Source organism: Tachysurus fulvidraco, chromosome 17 (genome assembly GCF_022655615.1).
Source record: "Tachysurus fulvidraco isolate hzauxx_2018 chromosome 17, HZAU_PFXX_2.0, whole genome shotgun sequence".
NCBI lineage: Eukaryota > Metazoa > Chordata > Actinopteri > Siluriformes > Bagridae > Tachysurus > Tachysurus fulvidraco.
Window position 1 is genome coordinate 19,516,940 of NC_062534.1, and position 18,125 is coordinate 19,535,064.

The window sequence follows — 18,125 nt, forward strand, 5'->3', positions numbered from 1 at the left end:
TTTCACCTTACTGTAATTATACATTTGACACAACACCGATTAGAAGAGCGTTTAAATAGAATTTCGTTTTCCCGCAGTCGGAAGTCCGAGGGTGAGCTCCCAGATCCGCTTCTGAGGCTGTGGTTAAGAACTGTACAGCTGGAGTAAAGATTTATTTTGTGTATTTGCTAAAGGGCTTCATCAAGCCGCCAAAACATCCCACACGATCGCAGAGATGGAACAATTTTGAAGAATAACAAAGCATAACGAGCTCCCCGGTCTCAGCAGTTCATTCTGTCTTTCTGCTCTAACACTCAGCATGTGATCGTGTAGTGTGTGTTGGCATTTCGTTGACCTTCGCCCCTGCCGTCCGTTTCTGTGGAGAACGCCTTGAAAAACACTCTGCTTATTAAATGTGTACTTTTACAACACATTAAGCATCATCCGGTGTTTTCCTGCCACATAAGTAACCTTTCGTGATTATTCTTCCCCCACATCATGACTGGGCCTTTGTTAGCCTGGGGAGGATTGGCTGACTAAATGGATTGTGGGAAAGTGACCTCGGCTCCTGGGGGGAGTTCGGAAGAGGAGGTTGGCTTCTCTCTGACCCGTGGTTTTTCTCCCGGAGCCCTAAAGAAGCCTTGAGCTGCACACTAATCCCTGTACTGCTGCAGTAGAGTCAAGCATTTGTTTAGTGAACAGAATTATCCACCTAAAGCTGCCTCCATCAGGAGAACGTACGGGCAAGTGCGTCTCCAGAGGATGTTTGGTTGTGGTCTCGCCAAGCAGCATGAGCATGTTGTTCCTTTGTTTGTTTGAATACACGAAGCTGAAAGAGGGAATTTGAATTTCAGGAAGCCACCTGATTGAAACCGCGGTTATCATCGTAGTTACGTTGACTCATGGCTTTTATCGTGTTCTGGGCCGTAGAAAGAAGCCAAACTTGCCAAAATAAATAATCTGGGTTACTGATTTCATAGCCATAGTACTGACAATCTAGAATTCTTGCAATATTTCTTGCATACTCTGGGACCTTCAGGGCAGCAATGAAGAGATCCATCATGCATATTTTTCTATGGATCATTAAAAGCTAATTTTATTCCAGTGTCAAGTCCTACATGCTATATTCATGAAGCCAGCGCATCTTTTCATAACTGCTGGGTGGCTGAACACACTCGGGGATCACTAACTGCCCTCTGATGCGTACAAGATGGCTCACTATTGGCTAGTATGGCTCTGATTGACGGGGCTGAGAGTAATTCTATCCCTTCCACCTTGAGACCATGCAATTTGTTGGTCTCTCCATATTAGAACGCCTGGGAACCATAATCATCTATGTTTTTAATATGAAATCATTAAATATGATGGAATATGAAGCGTGCAACAACAACTATAAGTAAGATTTGAAATCGCTTAAACCACAAAAATGTTGGGTAAATCTGATTGGACCAAATCGTTGTGTTTTTCAGCCGGCTAACACACTTTGATGCAGGATCGAGGTTTGCTGTTGGATGTGAGCTCTTGCTTAAGTTTAGACACACTTTCCTGTGGCTGTGTTGTAAGCAGTCCCTCTCCTACCTCTGAACTACAGATGTACCGATACACATGGCTTAGATGATTATTGAATTGGATTTCTGTAAAGTGTAGATCTGTGTGATGTCACACACACACATCTAGAACACTTCAGTTAAAGCGTTCAGGAACTATTCCTGTCATGGTGAAGGTCACTAAGCAGCAGGAGATTAGAAGGAAACGCTCCATCGCAGTGAGGATGTCGCTATTGCAGCATCGGAGGATAAAGAAAAAAAATATGACTATGGAATATGGCTTTGCCCACAATGCCAGCCAGCTAGAAAGCACTTCTCCACTCCACAATCATCATAAAAATGCCTCTGCTCTTGGAAAAACATGCAAGGATCTGATTTACAGAAGACTGGAGCAGGAGATGGTCCACAGTAGAGATGGAAAAACTGGAACGTGGATTATTGTGTAAAAAGATTTTTGTTTTAAACACAAACAAGGTCATGACTGAATATTATACCAACAGTGTTAATGGGAGTGGAAGACCAAATGATACAGTATGCAATCTTGGCCTTTTAAACATGTCCCTCTACTGAGGCTTGAGTTCAGTCGAGTATCGAGTTCCATCACAATGGGCTCCTAAAAGTAGTCCACTGAGCCAGCGGAGAAGAACACACCCAGCTCCCAGTCCACAGCAGATCTTCTGACGGAGGAGTTAGTTCTAGTCCAACGGCTCCTGTTTTATCCGGATGGGTGTGTGGATGGTCTGACAGCGTCTGTCCTCCCGACTGAGGATGTACTCGCTGAACTGAGACGAGTCCACACCTCCGCCACACGATGCCACCATGGTGAAGCCTTTCTGGAACAATCTCTCCAGCACCTGAACAAAAACAGTGAGGTTAATATCAGTGAGGATAATTCAGACAATCCATCTATAAGTTTCATGTTCTCCATAACATTGCAGTCAATGAATAGATTATGAGGTCATTTTAACTAATAAATGAGGAACATTTCTGATGTTTGAGACCATTGATGTGATTTTTGTACTTAATATGTGCAAAAAAAGAGAATGATGTGCTACCAGTAAACTTTTAGCTGCAGCCAGTTATTAGCTAGCTAACTTAATATCAGTGATTAATTCAATACAGCAGTTTTGATTGTTGGTGTCTATTTTCTTGTTAATAGGAAATGAATAATGTAGTAACTAGGAACACCTACTGTATATACCTTTACACAGAATCCACAAATACAACTGTTCAAACTAGCTAGCCGGCTAGCTAACTGGTAATGCTTTTATGGTGGTGTTTTTGGTATGAGTTTTCATTAGCTGTGTTTCAACTTGTATCATGATGTTTTCAGTGAGTTAGTTATCAGTAGACAAAGCAGCAAATAGTGTGTTCATCACTAGCATTAGCTAACTTCAATAGCTAGCTGGCTAACTAGCTTCTGGTACTCTCTCTGTCTCAGAGTGATTTATTTAATCTGCAAAATATACCACAACAATCCGAATTCTTGTATTTAATCCATAGTAATAAGTGAGCTAAAGTGTGCTTGTTTTATGTTACTGTGCTCATAAGTAACACACACAATCTGTATTTCTAAGAAAGTCTTTGTTACAAGTAGAAATGGGATCATTTTGTGCTTTGACCCAAATGCTTCAGTCTGCTCTCCAGTTTCTCTGTAACATGTCAAGCTGCATTTCTTTCAGTTATCATCTTGACAAAAGCAGCCTGGTGACGGAACAACCATGTAATAGTCATATAATGCCAGTGATAACAGGATGATCTAATGTTGTGGACATTTAAATGTAAGCAAAAAAAAGGATAAAAATTGCGTTCTGTTCATTAAAAAGCAGATTGCTGTGGTATAAGAGCAATAAAACCTTTATATTAGCCTGTTCTTGACTGTTTTCCCATAATGACACGCCACCATGTATTTTATTTTGTTCCTTGTTTATAAAAGGTTATATATATTTTATTATTAATATATCAGGCTTTTTTTGCCTGCAACATTTCCCTCTTCAGACAGTCCAGTAAAGATGAGAACTCAGACTCTCCCTGGAGCTGTTTACTGGAGTTTGATGAGGAGTCAAAAGCGAAGCGTTTCCCCGTCTGACAACCGAAACCAAATCAGCGGCTTCTTTTCCCGCAACCTTGACAACACACTCGCACTCCGCCAACGTCAGAGATCCACGAGTAAGCGAGCTCTCTGCAAACCCTGTCACTTGCTCGTCCACAGATCACTGACATGTTTTATCTGGCACAGTACTTGTAGATTTTTTTGAAATTCAACACATGCAGTCTGGAGTATTCACTACTCACTCCTCCACTTCTTTCAAGTATGCTTCACATGAAAATGAAAGTTGTGCCTCAAGGCAAGTGAGCCAGATAAAAGTTCCTCCAACGAAAAAAAATAATAATAACACTCAGTCGAATCATGGGGCTGTGAGTAAAATGTCCACCCTTCTCCTCTCTCTAGAATCCTCCAGCAGAATTTCAGTAAGTAGTAAGAGGGGGAATGAATTCATCTGCTGGTCCTCGGTGAGAGGAGAAGAGATTAGGAGAACAGATGAATAGGTGACGCAATCACTGAATGCGACTTTCTAAACTTTACTGAATGACAGCAGCACCAAAATGAACATGTGCTTTACGAATGCAGTAAAAAAAACAAAAAAAAAACAGACTGAAACCATTGAAACACTCACAGCCATGACTCAGAAACCTGCATCACTGTGTACTCGCTTCTACAAATCTATAGCTCTCTCTCTCTCTCTCTCTCTGAAGAGTATCTCTCTGTATCTCTGACTCTGTAACTCTAAACCTGTCTGTCTCTCCTTCTTTCCCTCTCTCCGTCTCTGTATATCTGACTATCACTTGCACTCTAATTCTTTGTCTTTGCCCCTCTTCACATTTTTGATGTCCGTTTGTTTCTCTCTCTGTCTCTCATGTTCTATTTCTTTCTGTCTCTGTCTCTCTCTTTCTCTCCATCTCTCTCTCTAACCCACTCTTTCATTTTGTTTTGGTCTCTCTGGCTCTGACTCTTAGTCTCTCTATCTGAATCAGTCTCTCTCTCGCTGTCTCCTTAGTTAATTCATCTGCTTATTTTTTTATTTTTTTTTATTGCTTTCTCATCTTCCTCATGACAGGTTGGGCTCCAGAGCACCTGACGTGGCAAGCAAGGAAGAAAGATCTGCACCTCTAGCGTGATACGAACAGTCGGGTGTGCAAGGGCAGGAAAGCGGAGTTAGCAGATGCAGCGATTAGTTATACTGTAAGTCAATTAAGCGTGTGTAAAAAGGAGCGTAAACCAGTTTAGGTTGTTTAAAGAAACCAAAGTAGGTATTAAAAATGTAATATGTGTGTTTAAACCGCTGCAGGCACATATGCTGGAGCGCTTTTTAAAAAAGAAGGGATTTGTCTTGAGGATGAGTTAAAAATAAATTATGCATATCATTTTCCCCTCGATTTCTCCCTTCATTTAAGACTCTCTGTATCCCTACGTTAGAGGCGCCCTACATTACTGTGTGCGTGCGTGTGCACTCACACTAAAAGGTAATAGCACATCATGAACAGGTACATGCTGGCGATTAGGGACAAGCAGATTGATCCTGAATTTTCCATATTTCTGTTCATTTTTTTAATTAATTAAATGCTATTATACATAGCATTTTTTAAATCAGTCTGAATCCCACCAGGATATTGTATCGCTGTAACTCAGAACTGCTGTTGTAATCATAGAAATCTATAATGCTTACTCTGAATGCGCATCGTTTTAACACACCTAATGCTGTCTGACTTTATAACATCTAGCTATGGATGTGTAATAAATAGTTTATGATGTTACTATCGGGTGTCACTCAGAAACCAGACTATTGTGTTCCTTAGAGTCAAGATTTATGATGTGACCGGGAGTTTTTCCTTGTCTGTCACATCTGGCTTTGTTCATTTAGGATCGAAATCAACATCTGGATTTCCGTAACGCTTCTATTGCAATGTCTATAGTTTAAAGCGATATACAAATAAATAGAATCAAATTGGAATTGAATAATGATGTAAAAGGATCAGAGAGGGGATTAACTGCTCCTTCTACAGAATTCATCTGTCTGAAAGCAGGACAATGTATTTATACACCATATTTATATGGTTGAATTCTGGAATAAATTTAAACCCACACATTCAAACAAACACACGATTTCTTTTACATATAATTAATATCCATGTATGAAAATTCTGCCTGAAGACATTTCCTGTTTTTCTCTGCACAAGGGCACTTCACTGAGTCTTAGCACCAGGATTCTAATGTTCTACTTAGTACTGGGTCGAAAATATAGTGAGTGGTAATTAATGGTATTTTCTGACTCTATGGGGCTGTAATAACATCTCATGGGGCAGAACTGCACCTTTGCAGCTGTGTATCTACACCTTTATCAACACCTGCCAGCGTTATCCTCTCTCCCTCACACCGTTTATCTCCGTCTACTTCTTCCTGTGTGACACTCTTGCCCCAATCCTGCTTTCTAACATTCTTTACACATCTCAAACTTTTCAGTGAACACAGTTTGCTTCCTGATCACGCATCTCATCTACACACATGATGTGCAGTGAATAAAGACAGGGACATAAAGAGTAAAGTAAGTTGTGTGTGTGTGTGTGTGTGTGTGTGTGTGTGTGTGTGTATGAGAGAGAGAGAGAACCAGCACGTCTGACATTACCCTGTATGGCTGTACTACTGTGCTTCTGCACTTCAACCAGAAATGGATGAAATAAAGCAAAGAATACTCGTACATCAATCATCTTTGGTGGTGAAAATGATCGATAGTGTTCTGGTGGATAATAGCTAATGCTAGTTTGTGCTAGTTACCTTCTTACACTGTTATTTCTATCTGTTAACATGACCGATAGAATTGAGTCAATCTGAAGATGTAGTCATTGGACAGGCAAGTTAGCAAACTGCTTGTGATCCCTGAGATTTAAATCTTTGTAAATATTTAAATAAAGTGCAGAACTCCTCAGTGCCGTAGATGGGGACATTAATGGGGGCTAATCATTTTTTAAAACTGAAGACAACTTACATGACTGGAAAACAATAAAACTGGAGGAAAGAATCTATTAACCAAATAATGATGGATTATGGACTTCTATAGGCTAAGGCATAAAGTTAAATAATGCTAGTCAAGCAAGCAAACAAGCAGCTAGCTAGATACTAGCTGGAGTGTGGTTTGGAGCAAGTAATGCTAAATTTTTCAATTCTTTAAATTTTGTAAAGATAGCTTGGTCATATTAAATTGTATACAGAGTATAAAAGCCAACATTTTACCTCAGGTGTTCTGTTGCAGCCTATACTGTATGTTATCTAATAATAATCTAATTGCAAAGCTTGATCTCGCACATCTACATATATAAAACAGTGCTAATACTCAGACAGTTATCCTATAGCTGATATTGAAGCACATTATAAATCTATGATACATTCCAACCATTTACATAAGGTGACTTCCAAATTTTTTTTTACTTATATCTTGGCATTGCTGCTTGTATAATTAGAGATCGATTAAATACAGAGGGAAATATACACTTGCATTCGTCTGTCTTTGGGCCTACAGGGTCAGTCACACATTAGTACGTTTCTGTTTTCTCCCAGAGAAGTCAGTCAAATGTTGGGAAGCTGTTGCACTCTTCATTAACTATTTACATAATCAGCAAAAGTCTGATATTGATACTGTAGAATCTGATCGAACCACACAAAAGTACAAAATACACAGAAAACCAAAGACTGCATTGGGATACAAATCACCTCCTGATGCTTTCTGTGAAAATTTTTTTTTAAAAAAATCAGTATTTGTGATAACAGAAACCATCCCTGGACATACAACCTCCTCTAGCAGTACTACCCCATGTGCTTTAAATCAGTTTTACTGAATTTATTTTTATAGCAGCGTACTCACTAGACTCCTCAGGATGAAACTGCAGTGACTCTGAGTGGACCACTAAAGAACGATTTATTCATGGCAGGGAAGGCTGGGTGTGAAACATGTGGAACTCTACATGAGGAACTGTACCTGTACGGAATTGAGTCTGCAGTATCCGTTCAGGGGAAAGCGAATAACGTGAGTGGGGTCCTGGTTCCAGCCAGCGTTGACAGAGTTGCACATGACATCTCCCGTCTCAGGGAAGATCTCCTCGATGAGAGCTTTGTCTCCACTCAGCGCGATCCTCTCGCCAAGGTCAGGGGTCACACGCACCACCAGGCATTCACAGGGCTGACCCTTACGCCGCTGCTCTCGCTCCTGCTTCCAGCGCTCTAGCTCTTTCACCATCGGACTCAGCTGGTAATAACGTGCCTCCTCATACAGCAGCTGGAACTCCTACACAACCCACAGAGCAGCTTTCAGTGAGGATACAGACAGTGTACAATCGTGCCTGGATAAAGAAATGTATGCTAACATCAGGAAGGTGCTTGTAATAGCAAATACATGATGGTGCTGCTCAAGCAAAGAAATCTCTTAAATCATCTTCCTGATCTGTTCCAATTATTTGTTCAGTTAAAGTTAAAGCCTAAATATCATGCTGGTTAATTAATATACGGTCAGCTAACTTGAGCAGCAGCTCCTGCTAACATTGCAGCATAGCTTATAGATTAGCCGATGACTAACATTTTATTAGGTCTCATTAGAGTGCGTTAAAATTTGGAGTCAAACCACATGATGTTCTAAACAGTAAATAAGTTAGCATATCGTCATTAAGGTGATTAAGCATACTTTGCTGTCTCAGATTTGTTGCACCTGTTATTTATTTACTATTTATCGTAATTTGGCATTTGTTATTTTTGTTGCCTGCCTCAGTTTTACTGCCCTACAGGTTGCCAGGTCTTGAAAATACAACCATTATCAAACCAATCTAAAGCCAATTCCAAATGTTAAAAATTTCCAAAAACATGCCAAATATATGATATAATTTACAAAACAACACTGATACATTTTCATGTAGTACAAAAAAAAGCATGTCTCTTTTATAAACATCAATTTCCTAAAATGATTTTTCGGTTCTTATTATTTTAAACATACTGTATGTGGTGATGTAAAACGTCACATAGTAAAACTTTAGATATGTACTTTTGCATGTATTTCAACCACAACAAAAATGTTGTGTAAATGTCTAGCATTTTATCTGTTTGCTATCAAAAGTGTAAGTTGTAAATTTTGTGGATTTGGCCACAAATTTTCAGCCAGAATTGACATCAATGCTAAATGACACATGAAACACACATCAGTAACAACATGTGGCTGTTCACAGGTTTAATTATTATTTTACTTTCATCTGATTATATGATTTATTTTACTTTAATGATTTTTACTTTAATAATGAAGGAGGTCTGTGGGTGTAAATATGTCCAAGACTACTATTATTGGAATTTTTTGTTTTTCATCACTGTTATTAATGTCTGAGCCATAGTTTAAAACGTTCTACCATCAAGTCATATTGATCTATTGATACTAATGTTGCCCTGAGTATTTATGATGATATATATGACAATGAGAAAACACACAAGAAGCATCCTGGTCCCAGTCATAGGTCTGACCTACACATTACACCTTAGATGGAATATACTCGCAAGAAAGCCACAGGTTCTTCCCTGAGATTCAAAATGGTACCAATGAAATCAGTAGTTTTCCAATCACTGCTCTGAACAACAGCCGTATACTAACTCATAGCACCATGTAGGTCTGCAAAATTGCTCATACTGTGGTGTACACACACACACACACACACACACACACACACACACACACACACACACACACACACACACAAACTCTCTGGTTTGGCAGCACAGATTGTCTGTGTTGCCCTGAGGGTCTTTGTGCCCTAAAGCCACTTCACCCCAGCACTCTTACCCCTACTATCTTCCACTAGACCAGATGGCACTGCCACTGACTTCTAGCATTAAAACAACATAGTCAAAACCCACTCATTTAACAATAGAGAGATCGGTTTCATATGAATATCAGAGAAATTGATGGAGAAAAACAACATGGCTAAAAGCAAGTGTCCTTATTAAGACCATTTTCTGCTTAGGTAAACTACTACTACTGCTGCTACTGCTAATTATTTTTCTACTACTATTACTTCTGCTGCTAATATTTCTGCTTCGACTACTGTTGCTACTATTACTACTATTAATACTGTTGCATTTACTACTACTACCTCTGCCACTTTTCTACCGTTAACTCTTCTACCAGTACTACTGTTACCTCTACTACCACTGCTACTAGTACTACTGTTGCTGCTATATTTATACACACACACACACACACACACACACACACACACACACACACACACACACACACACATATACACACACCTGCAGAGATGATGTTGGATAAGGTGTTAAAATGTCTAAAACTCTTGCTAGATAAGTGTGATATCCTCACACAGTGTCAGGAATGTCAGGATTTTATAAAGTTGCTAGAAAGCAAAACAGACATAAAACAGAGTCTAATAAACTCAGTGTGTAATCAGACATTGGCTATGAAAATGTGTGCAGTACTCTTGTGAAACCACCAGAAAAACCTTTAAGAACCTAAAAACCTGGCAACCTTTAAGACACTAATACTGAGGTACTGAAGGTAGGGAACAGTCAACAATTCTTCTGTTTTTAGTCCTCACTCTCTGTCGCTTTGTCATTAAACTCTGTGATCTGTTTCCAGTTGGGTTGCTTGTGTAACACCAAGCTCTTTCCACCCTGCATCTCCTAAAAGTTACCTCTTCATCTCCACCCTGTATGAACTACTTGTTTTCCTGCAGGCTACGCCACAGTGAACAATAACATCCAGCGTCTAAGTCGCCATACCTTCAATGTGCACACAAAAAGAAGCTGCATTTGCTTGCCTCTTGCCCCACCCCGTCTGCCTATTTCTCTCTCTCTCTCTCTCTCTCTCTCTCTCTCTCTCTCTCTCTCTCTCTCTCTCTCTCTCTATGTCAGTATGCATGCTAAGACTTCAGGCCTTGAGGCTTGGAGTAATTCAAAGGGAAATATAAGTCTTAAGGTGCTATTCATCCTGGCTCTGTAGCAAGGGTTAGATATGTCGAGACTTCCACAAGGCAACTTTCTGAAAACCTAATCCAGTAAATACAGAGAACTATAAAGGAAGACTACTGAATAGCTTCTCGTGATAGCTGCAGCGCTTTGAAGCTGGTCCTAGACAAAGAAATTGATAAAAGCGCTGTGAATTGAATTTCCATTAGCAGAAATAGTCAGAATTGTGTTTGACACTTTACAAAATTCCCCTCAAGCGACAAGCAACTAAGTATATATCTGAAGTAACAAGTTCCTCGGTCGGGGAATGAAATTCAGCTTTCACTGTCGTAAATTTGCAAACATTTTCAAAGAGTGAAAGAGCTGATGTGTGAGTCGGTGCTATTTGGATACGCTATGAAGGCAAACAGATTGATCTTGTGAACCCAGCATGTCAGTCACGTGCCTGGCACAATTAAAGCCCTCCAGCATTTCGAAGGGGCTGCAAATGATGATCAATTCAGTCAGTCACTGTTATTTGCATATTTCCCAGCTTGCAGTGAGTGAAGTGTGTGATGGCGGAACTGTGAGGCTTGACTGTAATGAGATGTAATGATTTGAGCTGCTGTCTATGCAGAAAAAATCCAGAAGGAGCTGGGGATTCTGGAGGAGACGGTCCTGACTGGCCTTAATGATGAGGACATGTCAAGTGTTGGGGGAAAAGCTGCTGATATTTCACTACACAATTCTGTCCAGTCTGATTCATGCTGTTTGCTGGATGCTATTTTGAACCTAAAGCTTGGCTGGCTGGGTAACTGTAACGTTTTTAAAACAGGCAACTCTGCGAATATTCATGATTTCGCATTTTAGAAAATACCACCTTCTTTCAATTCAGCTAGCGAGTGGCTAGCAAACAGTAGATTCACCTGTATTTGCCTAGATACTGAGATTTCTGATTAATCCTACCCTCAGTACTTTATTTAGCAGTAGTCAAAACTGACAAAACATACAGTAACATTACACCTAGCAAACTAACATTAGCTAAGTTAGTAAACTAGCTTGTCACATATAGACAAGAGTGACTGGTCATCTATTTTATTCTTGTGTGTCAAATATACTGGTGGCTAATTCTGTAAAAATATAGCAAAGATATTTATTAATTCATTAACATTACGTTAATGCTAGTTTCAAACATACAGTCGTGAATGAGCTTTCAGTAAATAACTCTAAAGGCTACTTTATTAATCACTACTATCTATTAGTTAAGATATTTAGCTGAATTAGTGCACAGCGAATATGTGACAGCTAATCTGACTTTTGTGGAACACCAATCTGTATAATTATGTAGAAAGAGAGGGATAGATCTTTTATGATGTGGTACAGTAATCAGTTATATCCTTCAAACTCTTGACAAATGCAGATCTTTGAAATAATATAAATTTTAGTTCCTTTTTATTTTATTTTTAATTCAGGATTTTAGAGATTTTCCTTGAAAGAATGCCAAAGCTTGCAAAGTATTTGTATGAGCTGTAGTATTGTAATACATGAGCTGTATAGATCTATATATTCCCATCATAATTATATATTTGTATCTTATTTATTACGGTAGATTATTAATGTAATATATTTATAATTATTTATATATTTTTTATATTGTCATTTTTGGTATTTACATTTTTTCTTTTATTCTGAGGGGTTGAACGTTTATATTTTAATAATTACTCTGAAAATCTCAGTATTGATTTTTTTTTTATTTTGATAGTGATCTTCAAATAAATATAATTTGAAGTAATAATAAATAGATAGATAGATAGATAGATAGATAGATAGATAGATAGATAGATAGATAGATAGATAAATATCCTCTTAATTGTGAAATAAACAAGCATTATGTTTGAATTCTTGGGGAACAAATTTACCTTGAAGTCCTCAGGAAGGAGCAGTTTGCTGGTGCGAAGGTAGCTGAGAATGTAACGGAAAATCTCTCCATCCCGGTCAATAAAGTAGTGCTGTTTCAGACTGTCCAACACGATCGGCTCGGTGCCGTTAAACAGCCGACTGATTCTGACGAGGACAGAACAATAAACAGCACATGAATTCAACCTTGATGCGGAGGCAGACTAATAATCACAATCCTGTAACAAAACTTCAGAAAAATGACAATTGGAAATGCAGTAAGAATAATAGAGTTTTATTGTTTAACCTGGTTTGAAGAATGAGGTCGAACATTTGGTTTCATGTCTTATACTATTTCTGCTCTTGTGTTAAATCAACTTAAATCTTGTCATTGCAAAGATGTTCCCATTTCATTTCATGTTCTCTCTCTCTCTCTCCCTCTCTTTTTCTCTCTCCCTCTCTCTCTCTCTCCCTCCCATTCTGGAAACTGATGCAAAACACTTAATAAGAAAACCAATTCCCCCTTTTGTGCCTGCGGTGCTTCTTTTCTCATATGGTCTTGCAGTTCCCCCAGTTAGAATTTCACCATATAGCTTCAGGCAATCTTAGTTTTTCATCTCAGTTTCTTTTTTCTTTTTTTTTCTCTAAAAAGCAATTAAAATGCTGCCTGCTTTCCCCCCGCTTCCCCTATGCTGCTCTCCTCCTCCTCCCTGTCTCTCTATCTACATTATTAAATCAGAGGAGGCCATGGCATGTGTTAAGCTGAGCAGATGTGAGGGTTTGCTCTCCTCATGCTCTCCTCATCCTCTCATTTTTCTAACAGGTGGTGCACTTTTCCACCTGCCTCTCGTGGGGGACTGAATGATCAGCAGGACCTCTGAGGATTGAGGTTGAGAAGCAGCAGGTAGGAATTTCACCGCACCACAAGTGGGAAATCTGCTCCTTTTTATTTGTCTGATCAACCCAGACGTCTGTTTTTATTTACAATGCAGAAAACAGATATCAAGAAACTATAGACAACCTCCGAATTAACTGAAGCATGTATTTCCCTGAAATTAACAAGATGCACCGCAGCCATGACGTGGCATCAGTGTTCCTCTTGTGCACGATTTAGTCCAGTGCAGTTTCCTCCACTTTTTATTCAGGTCAAATTGACAGAGCTTTGACATCATTAAACACTCGTTGGCTTTTCTACGGAATAGTGATTTTTGTCTCAGTGAGTTCAGCATTTCTGCTAATAGCTGTTAGTCAGGGGCAGATACTGAGACAAATATACTGAGGATGAGAATGAGGGGAAGAATTTTAGAGATGCACTTCTGAACCGTCTGCACAGCACCGCTACTTGTATTTACAGCAAAACTGCAGTGGACCATGAGGTCTTAATTGACAAAACCCCCAAACACCCACACAAACCTTCAGCAAACTTTGAACCTCAAAAATAATCTCACAACAGCACAGAGAACATTGTTACTCATTGTCATTAAAGTTCTGTGGTCATTAAAGGAAAGTAAGAATTCACAACCCAATATCTTATACAGGTCTGGTCTCTATATGATTACCACAAACAAGAACTTTACTGGTTTCCCTGTCATTAAAAAAAACTAAACCTGCTCTCTTAAAACTCACTTATTAATGAATCTTTTTTTTGTCAAATTTCTTCATGCATGCTTACTCAAATCACATTTAATGTATATACTGTATTGTATGTATGCTTAATGTTTGTTTAAATCATCCAATCAGACTTATGGATAGCCAAGTGGAGCTGACAGGAAGTGCAACATTTTTTATTTTACTTTACTACTAGACTCTTAAAATTCCATGAGTTAAATTTGATATGCATTCATTCATTCATCTTCAATAAGTAACTTATCCTGGCCAGGTTCACACTAGATCTGGAACCAATCCCAGGAATACCATGTGTGATGCAAGAATACACAGTAAAGTCTATTGCAGGACGAGCAGCACACACATCTACACTTTAGGCATTGCCAGTCCACCTACAGGCTTGTTTCTTTAAGTTGGGAGGAAACCTGGGAATCATGAGGAACCCACATGGACAGGACCCAAACTCAAGCTCAGGATTAAACTGAGTATCCTGAAGTTTTGAGCTGGCAATGCTATCTGCTTCACCACCCATGAAAATGTGTAGAAACACATGTTAGTCTTAAACACAAAGGTTATGTGTAAGATTAGTTTGAAAATCACTGGACTATTCCTTTAAGAACCAAAAAGTTCAGATTTATTTATAGCCAAATGCTTGAAGAGAATTGTGTGTAGGCAATCCATAATAGTGGGAACATCACATTCTCTCCAAGTTCTCACTCTCTTCCAGCACAGATGATAAAAGCATCCTACCTTGAATCTGGATACTTTGTGAGTGTAGCCAAGCTGCTGGTGTACATGTGTCCTCCTACATCGATGTGGACGGGGGCATTGGCTTTAGTCAGCTGAGCAGGAAGAGGGATGCCCTGTGCAGCCAGAGGAGACACTGGAGAGCGGGTCAGAGACAGGCGAGACATGCTTCTTCCCTCCTGCAGATCAGCGCACACAAAACACACTCTCAGTAGAGCACACAGCACATACACACACACACACACACACACACACACACACACACACACCTGCAGCACTGCTGCTCCGAGTCTCCCTCCTGATTCCATGAGCGTAAATACATACTCCGGGCCTGTCAACACCTATGAGATTACTCTTACATCCACCTCGTTCCACATTTCGATCAAGAATTAGTAGCACACCTCTAATTAAGAGAATTTGCATTGCGTTTCTTTTCCCCCAGAACCGGAGGGCAGGAAAGGATGAGGCTTATTAACGAGCACCAGAGAGGGAGAGAGACAGAGAGGGGTAGATTGTACTGTAGGTGTCTACCTTTAGGGAACACTGAGAAAGTGTAAACTTCTAATTAAAGGTAGTGGGAGTGAGTGTGAGTGTGAGTGTGAGATGTGAAAGGTTTGATGACATCCAACTATTTGGTTTGGAGCCTAATATATCTGCATCTGCAGGTGATGTGGAAAAGTAAGTATTAGAGAAAATTTCTAATCAGAAAAGACTTTCTTATTGGCTCCAAAGTTCTTGTGCATTACTCACTGTGGTGTGGGTCAGGATTTAATATAATGTTATTGTTAAAGGATGAAAGTCTAAGAAGTTGTTAAACACCTGTATGGATAAATCAGGATCAAAATCAAAGAGAAAGTAATTCAGAATGAACAGAACTGGTACTGAGACTGAAACTCTGGATCAGATGTATTTCATTAAACGTTGACTAACTCAATACAGAGGTTGCATTAAACACAGGAAATAAACCATCTTAAAGCCGATCACCATTATGCCTCTGATGTATCACATCATAAAATTAGATCAGTATCAGATATCTGCTCACAGCTTGGATATCATTATTGTATTTAAAATGGAAAATGTGTGAACAGAGCCGTCCGACAAATAATGATAGCTCTTCAGCTGGAAGCAAATCAGCATCAGAGTGAACACTGTAAGTCTTCATTAAAGCACAGTGTGAATCCGGTACAGTAGATGTTCATTCAACATGGTAGATCTTTTTTTGGAAAGACGTCTGTCATTTACAGTCGCACCCTCTCAGAAATGCTATTGTGAGGTTAAAAATTGCTGTTATATGAGACGCCTGTAAACGTTAAGCAGATGGTTTAAGGCTGCTTTGCTCCAGGCACAGTGCTGTAGGCAAATCATGTTCATTCATTTTCATCTGCGCATTGTACTTAAATAACAACACAAATACAAACATGGGAAGATTCAGATTTGGAGGTTTTGGACAGCTCACCTTAAAGGCATCCAAATAAATGCTGGGTCACAGGTAAAGCAGGCAAATCTGAGAGCTAGACTGAAATCTCTACACACTTCATGCTCTATTAAAATTATATAACACTACACAATGAAAATATCTGGTTTTTAAGAGCTACAGACGCTGCAAAAAAAAAAGACATTTTAAATCAAAGGACCTTTCAAATATTTCAGGAATCGTTTTTTCCCATTACAGTTAGATTAATACAGTGATAAAAAGCTGACTGTTTTTTACATTACAATTCTAACTCCAGTTCCACTAGACAACAAGCCAAAGGTGAATGAGTAAATGAATGAATGAATGGACATCTCCTGTACTATACTATTAAAGTCTGAAATACTTTCAAAACTACATATTGCACTACTGAAAGGTCAAAATATGAACTATACCAAATTGCGCATTTAGGGATCTTGCATTTGGACACATTAGTCTTTAGAGAAGGCTGGAACTGCTTATGTCGCGCTTCCTGTAATGCCATCAAATCACACATATATCACTACTAAGTATATAGTGCGCTATTTAAACTATGAAATAATGCAACATCCACCATATCTAGTGCACTAAATATCCAGTATTCAGCCGTTTGCATCGCGGCCATAGAGCAGCTCATGAACGACGCGGTGATGATAAACTAATAATATAGATTCACGTGTTTATAAACAAATCAATATAAAAATAAATAAAGTTAAAGATTACCGTCTCAAACATTTTAGGATGTCCGATGCAATCTGATCAGGAACTCTCTCTCTCTCTCTCTCTCTCTCTCTCTCTCTCTCTCTCTCTCTCTCTCTCTCTCTCTCTCTCTCTCTGTGTGTGTGTGTGTGTGTGTGTGTGTGTGTGTGTGTGTGTGTGTGTGTGTGTGTGTGTGTGTGTGTGTGTGTGTGTGTGTGTGTGTTCGAGGAGATCTCTATTCCTTTAGAAATAACTTTCCGAAAATGTTCAATTCTTCCCGGATTTCACCCGAAAACTATCACGCCGAATTCCGCAAGACGTTTAAATCCGCAAGAAGTAAAAGCATCTCCGCGCGCACACCAGCGGCAGCGTGTGTGTGTGTGTGTGTGTGTGTGTGTGTGTGTGTGTGTGTGTGTGTGTGTGTGTGTGTGTGTGTGAGGTCGCTGTGGCTTTGAAAGTCGCTTTACACAGAGAGGAGATACAGAGAGTTTGCACAAAAAGCAGCTCCATGGGGAACGAGACGCGCGCTTACCTTGGAAGTCATGGCTCAATCGGCGTCGCTCTCTTTACAACATCAGATCGATTGTGTCTCGGCCTCGGTTGTTTTTTTTTATGTATCTTTTTTTATTTTGCTTCACAGATCCGTTTTTAGTTGGAGTGAGACACAGGAAGAGAATGCACTGAAGCCAGAGATCCTTCCCGAATAACAGTGCAGGAGAGTGAACAGGAATTCTGGCTCGGGGCTCTGAAAACGGCCCCGGGGGGAAAAGGATTAGGGCTCCAATCAGCTCCTCTCTGCCCGCCTCACCACATTAACATCTCAGCCTGTGAGGCACGTGTGCAAAAGCTCTGTCATTCTTTATGCTCGGATTTATTTCAATTCATTTTTATTTTTGTTTCAGCAAGCAATACAGTATGTGCGCAACGCTGGCGCAAAATCTGTGTGTGTGTGTGTGTGTGTGTGTGTGTGTGTGGGAGAGAGAGAGAGAGAGAGAGAGAGAGAGAGAGAGAGAGAGAGAGAGAGAGAGAGAGAGAGACATAACGGTTTAGATGGTTATAACTAACTTCACCTGTCACCCACCTGAGATGACTATTTAGAGTTAGTTTAATCATGATGATGATGGTGGGATGGTGATAAAAGAGCACCATGAGGATAGTCTGCTGATCTTTCTGATGATGCATCTATTCTAAATAAAGCTAAAAGTCTGAA

At 39.5% G+C, this 18,125-nt stretch overlaps 1 protein-coding gene across 3 annotated transcripts; it reads right to left on the minus strand.

Annotated features, from left to right (window-relative positions):
- Positions 1 to 1,245: 1,245 nt before the first annotated feature.
- kctd15a (potassium channel tetramerization domain containing 15a) lies at positions 1,246 to 17,867 on the minus strand. Of its 3 annotated transcripts, none has more exons than XM_027136199.2 (5): positions 17,448 to 17,867; positions 14,770 to 14,945; positions 12,438 to 12,582; positions 7,559 to 7,864; positions 1,246 to 2,380 (listed from the first exon to the last, which is right to left on the minus strand). In XM_027136199.2, exons 1-5 carry the CDS (start codon positions 17,457 to 17,459, stop codon positions 2,222 to 2,224), a joined length of 798 nt encoding a protein of 265 aa, XP_026992000.1. In that variant the 5' UTR covers positions 17,460 to 17,867; the 3' UTR covers positions 1,246 to 2,221. The 3 variants fall into 3 exon arrangements, with proteins under 3 accessions (XP_026992000.1, XP_026992001.1, XP_047658636.1); XM_027136200.2 differs by lacking the exon at positions 17,448 to 17,867 and adding an exon at positions 16,940 to 17,061; XM_047802680.1 differs by lacking the exon at positions 17,448 to 17,867 and adding an exon at positions 15,036 to 16,192.
- Between the last annotated feature and the right edge of the window lie 258 nt (positions 17,868 to 18,125).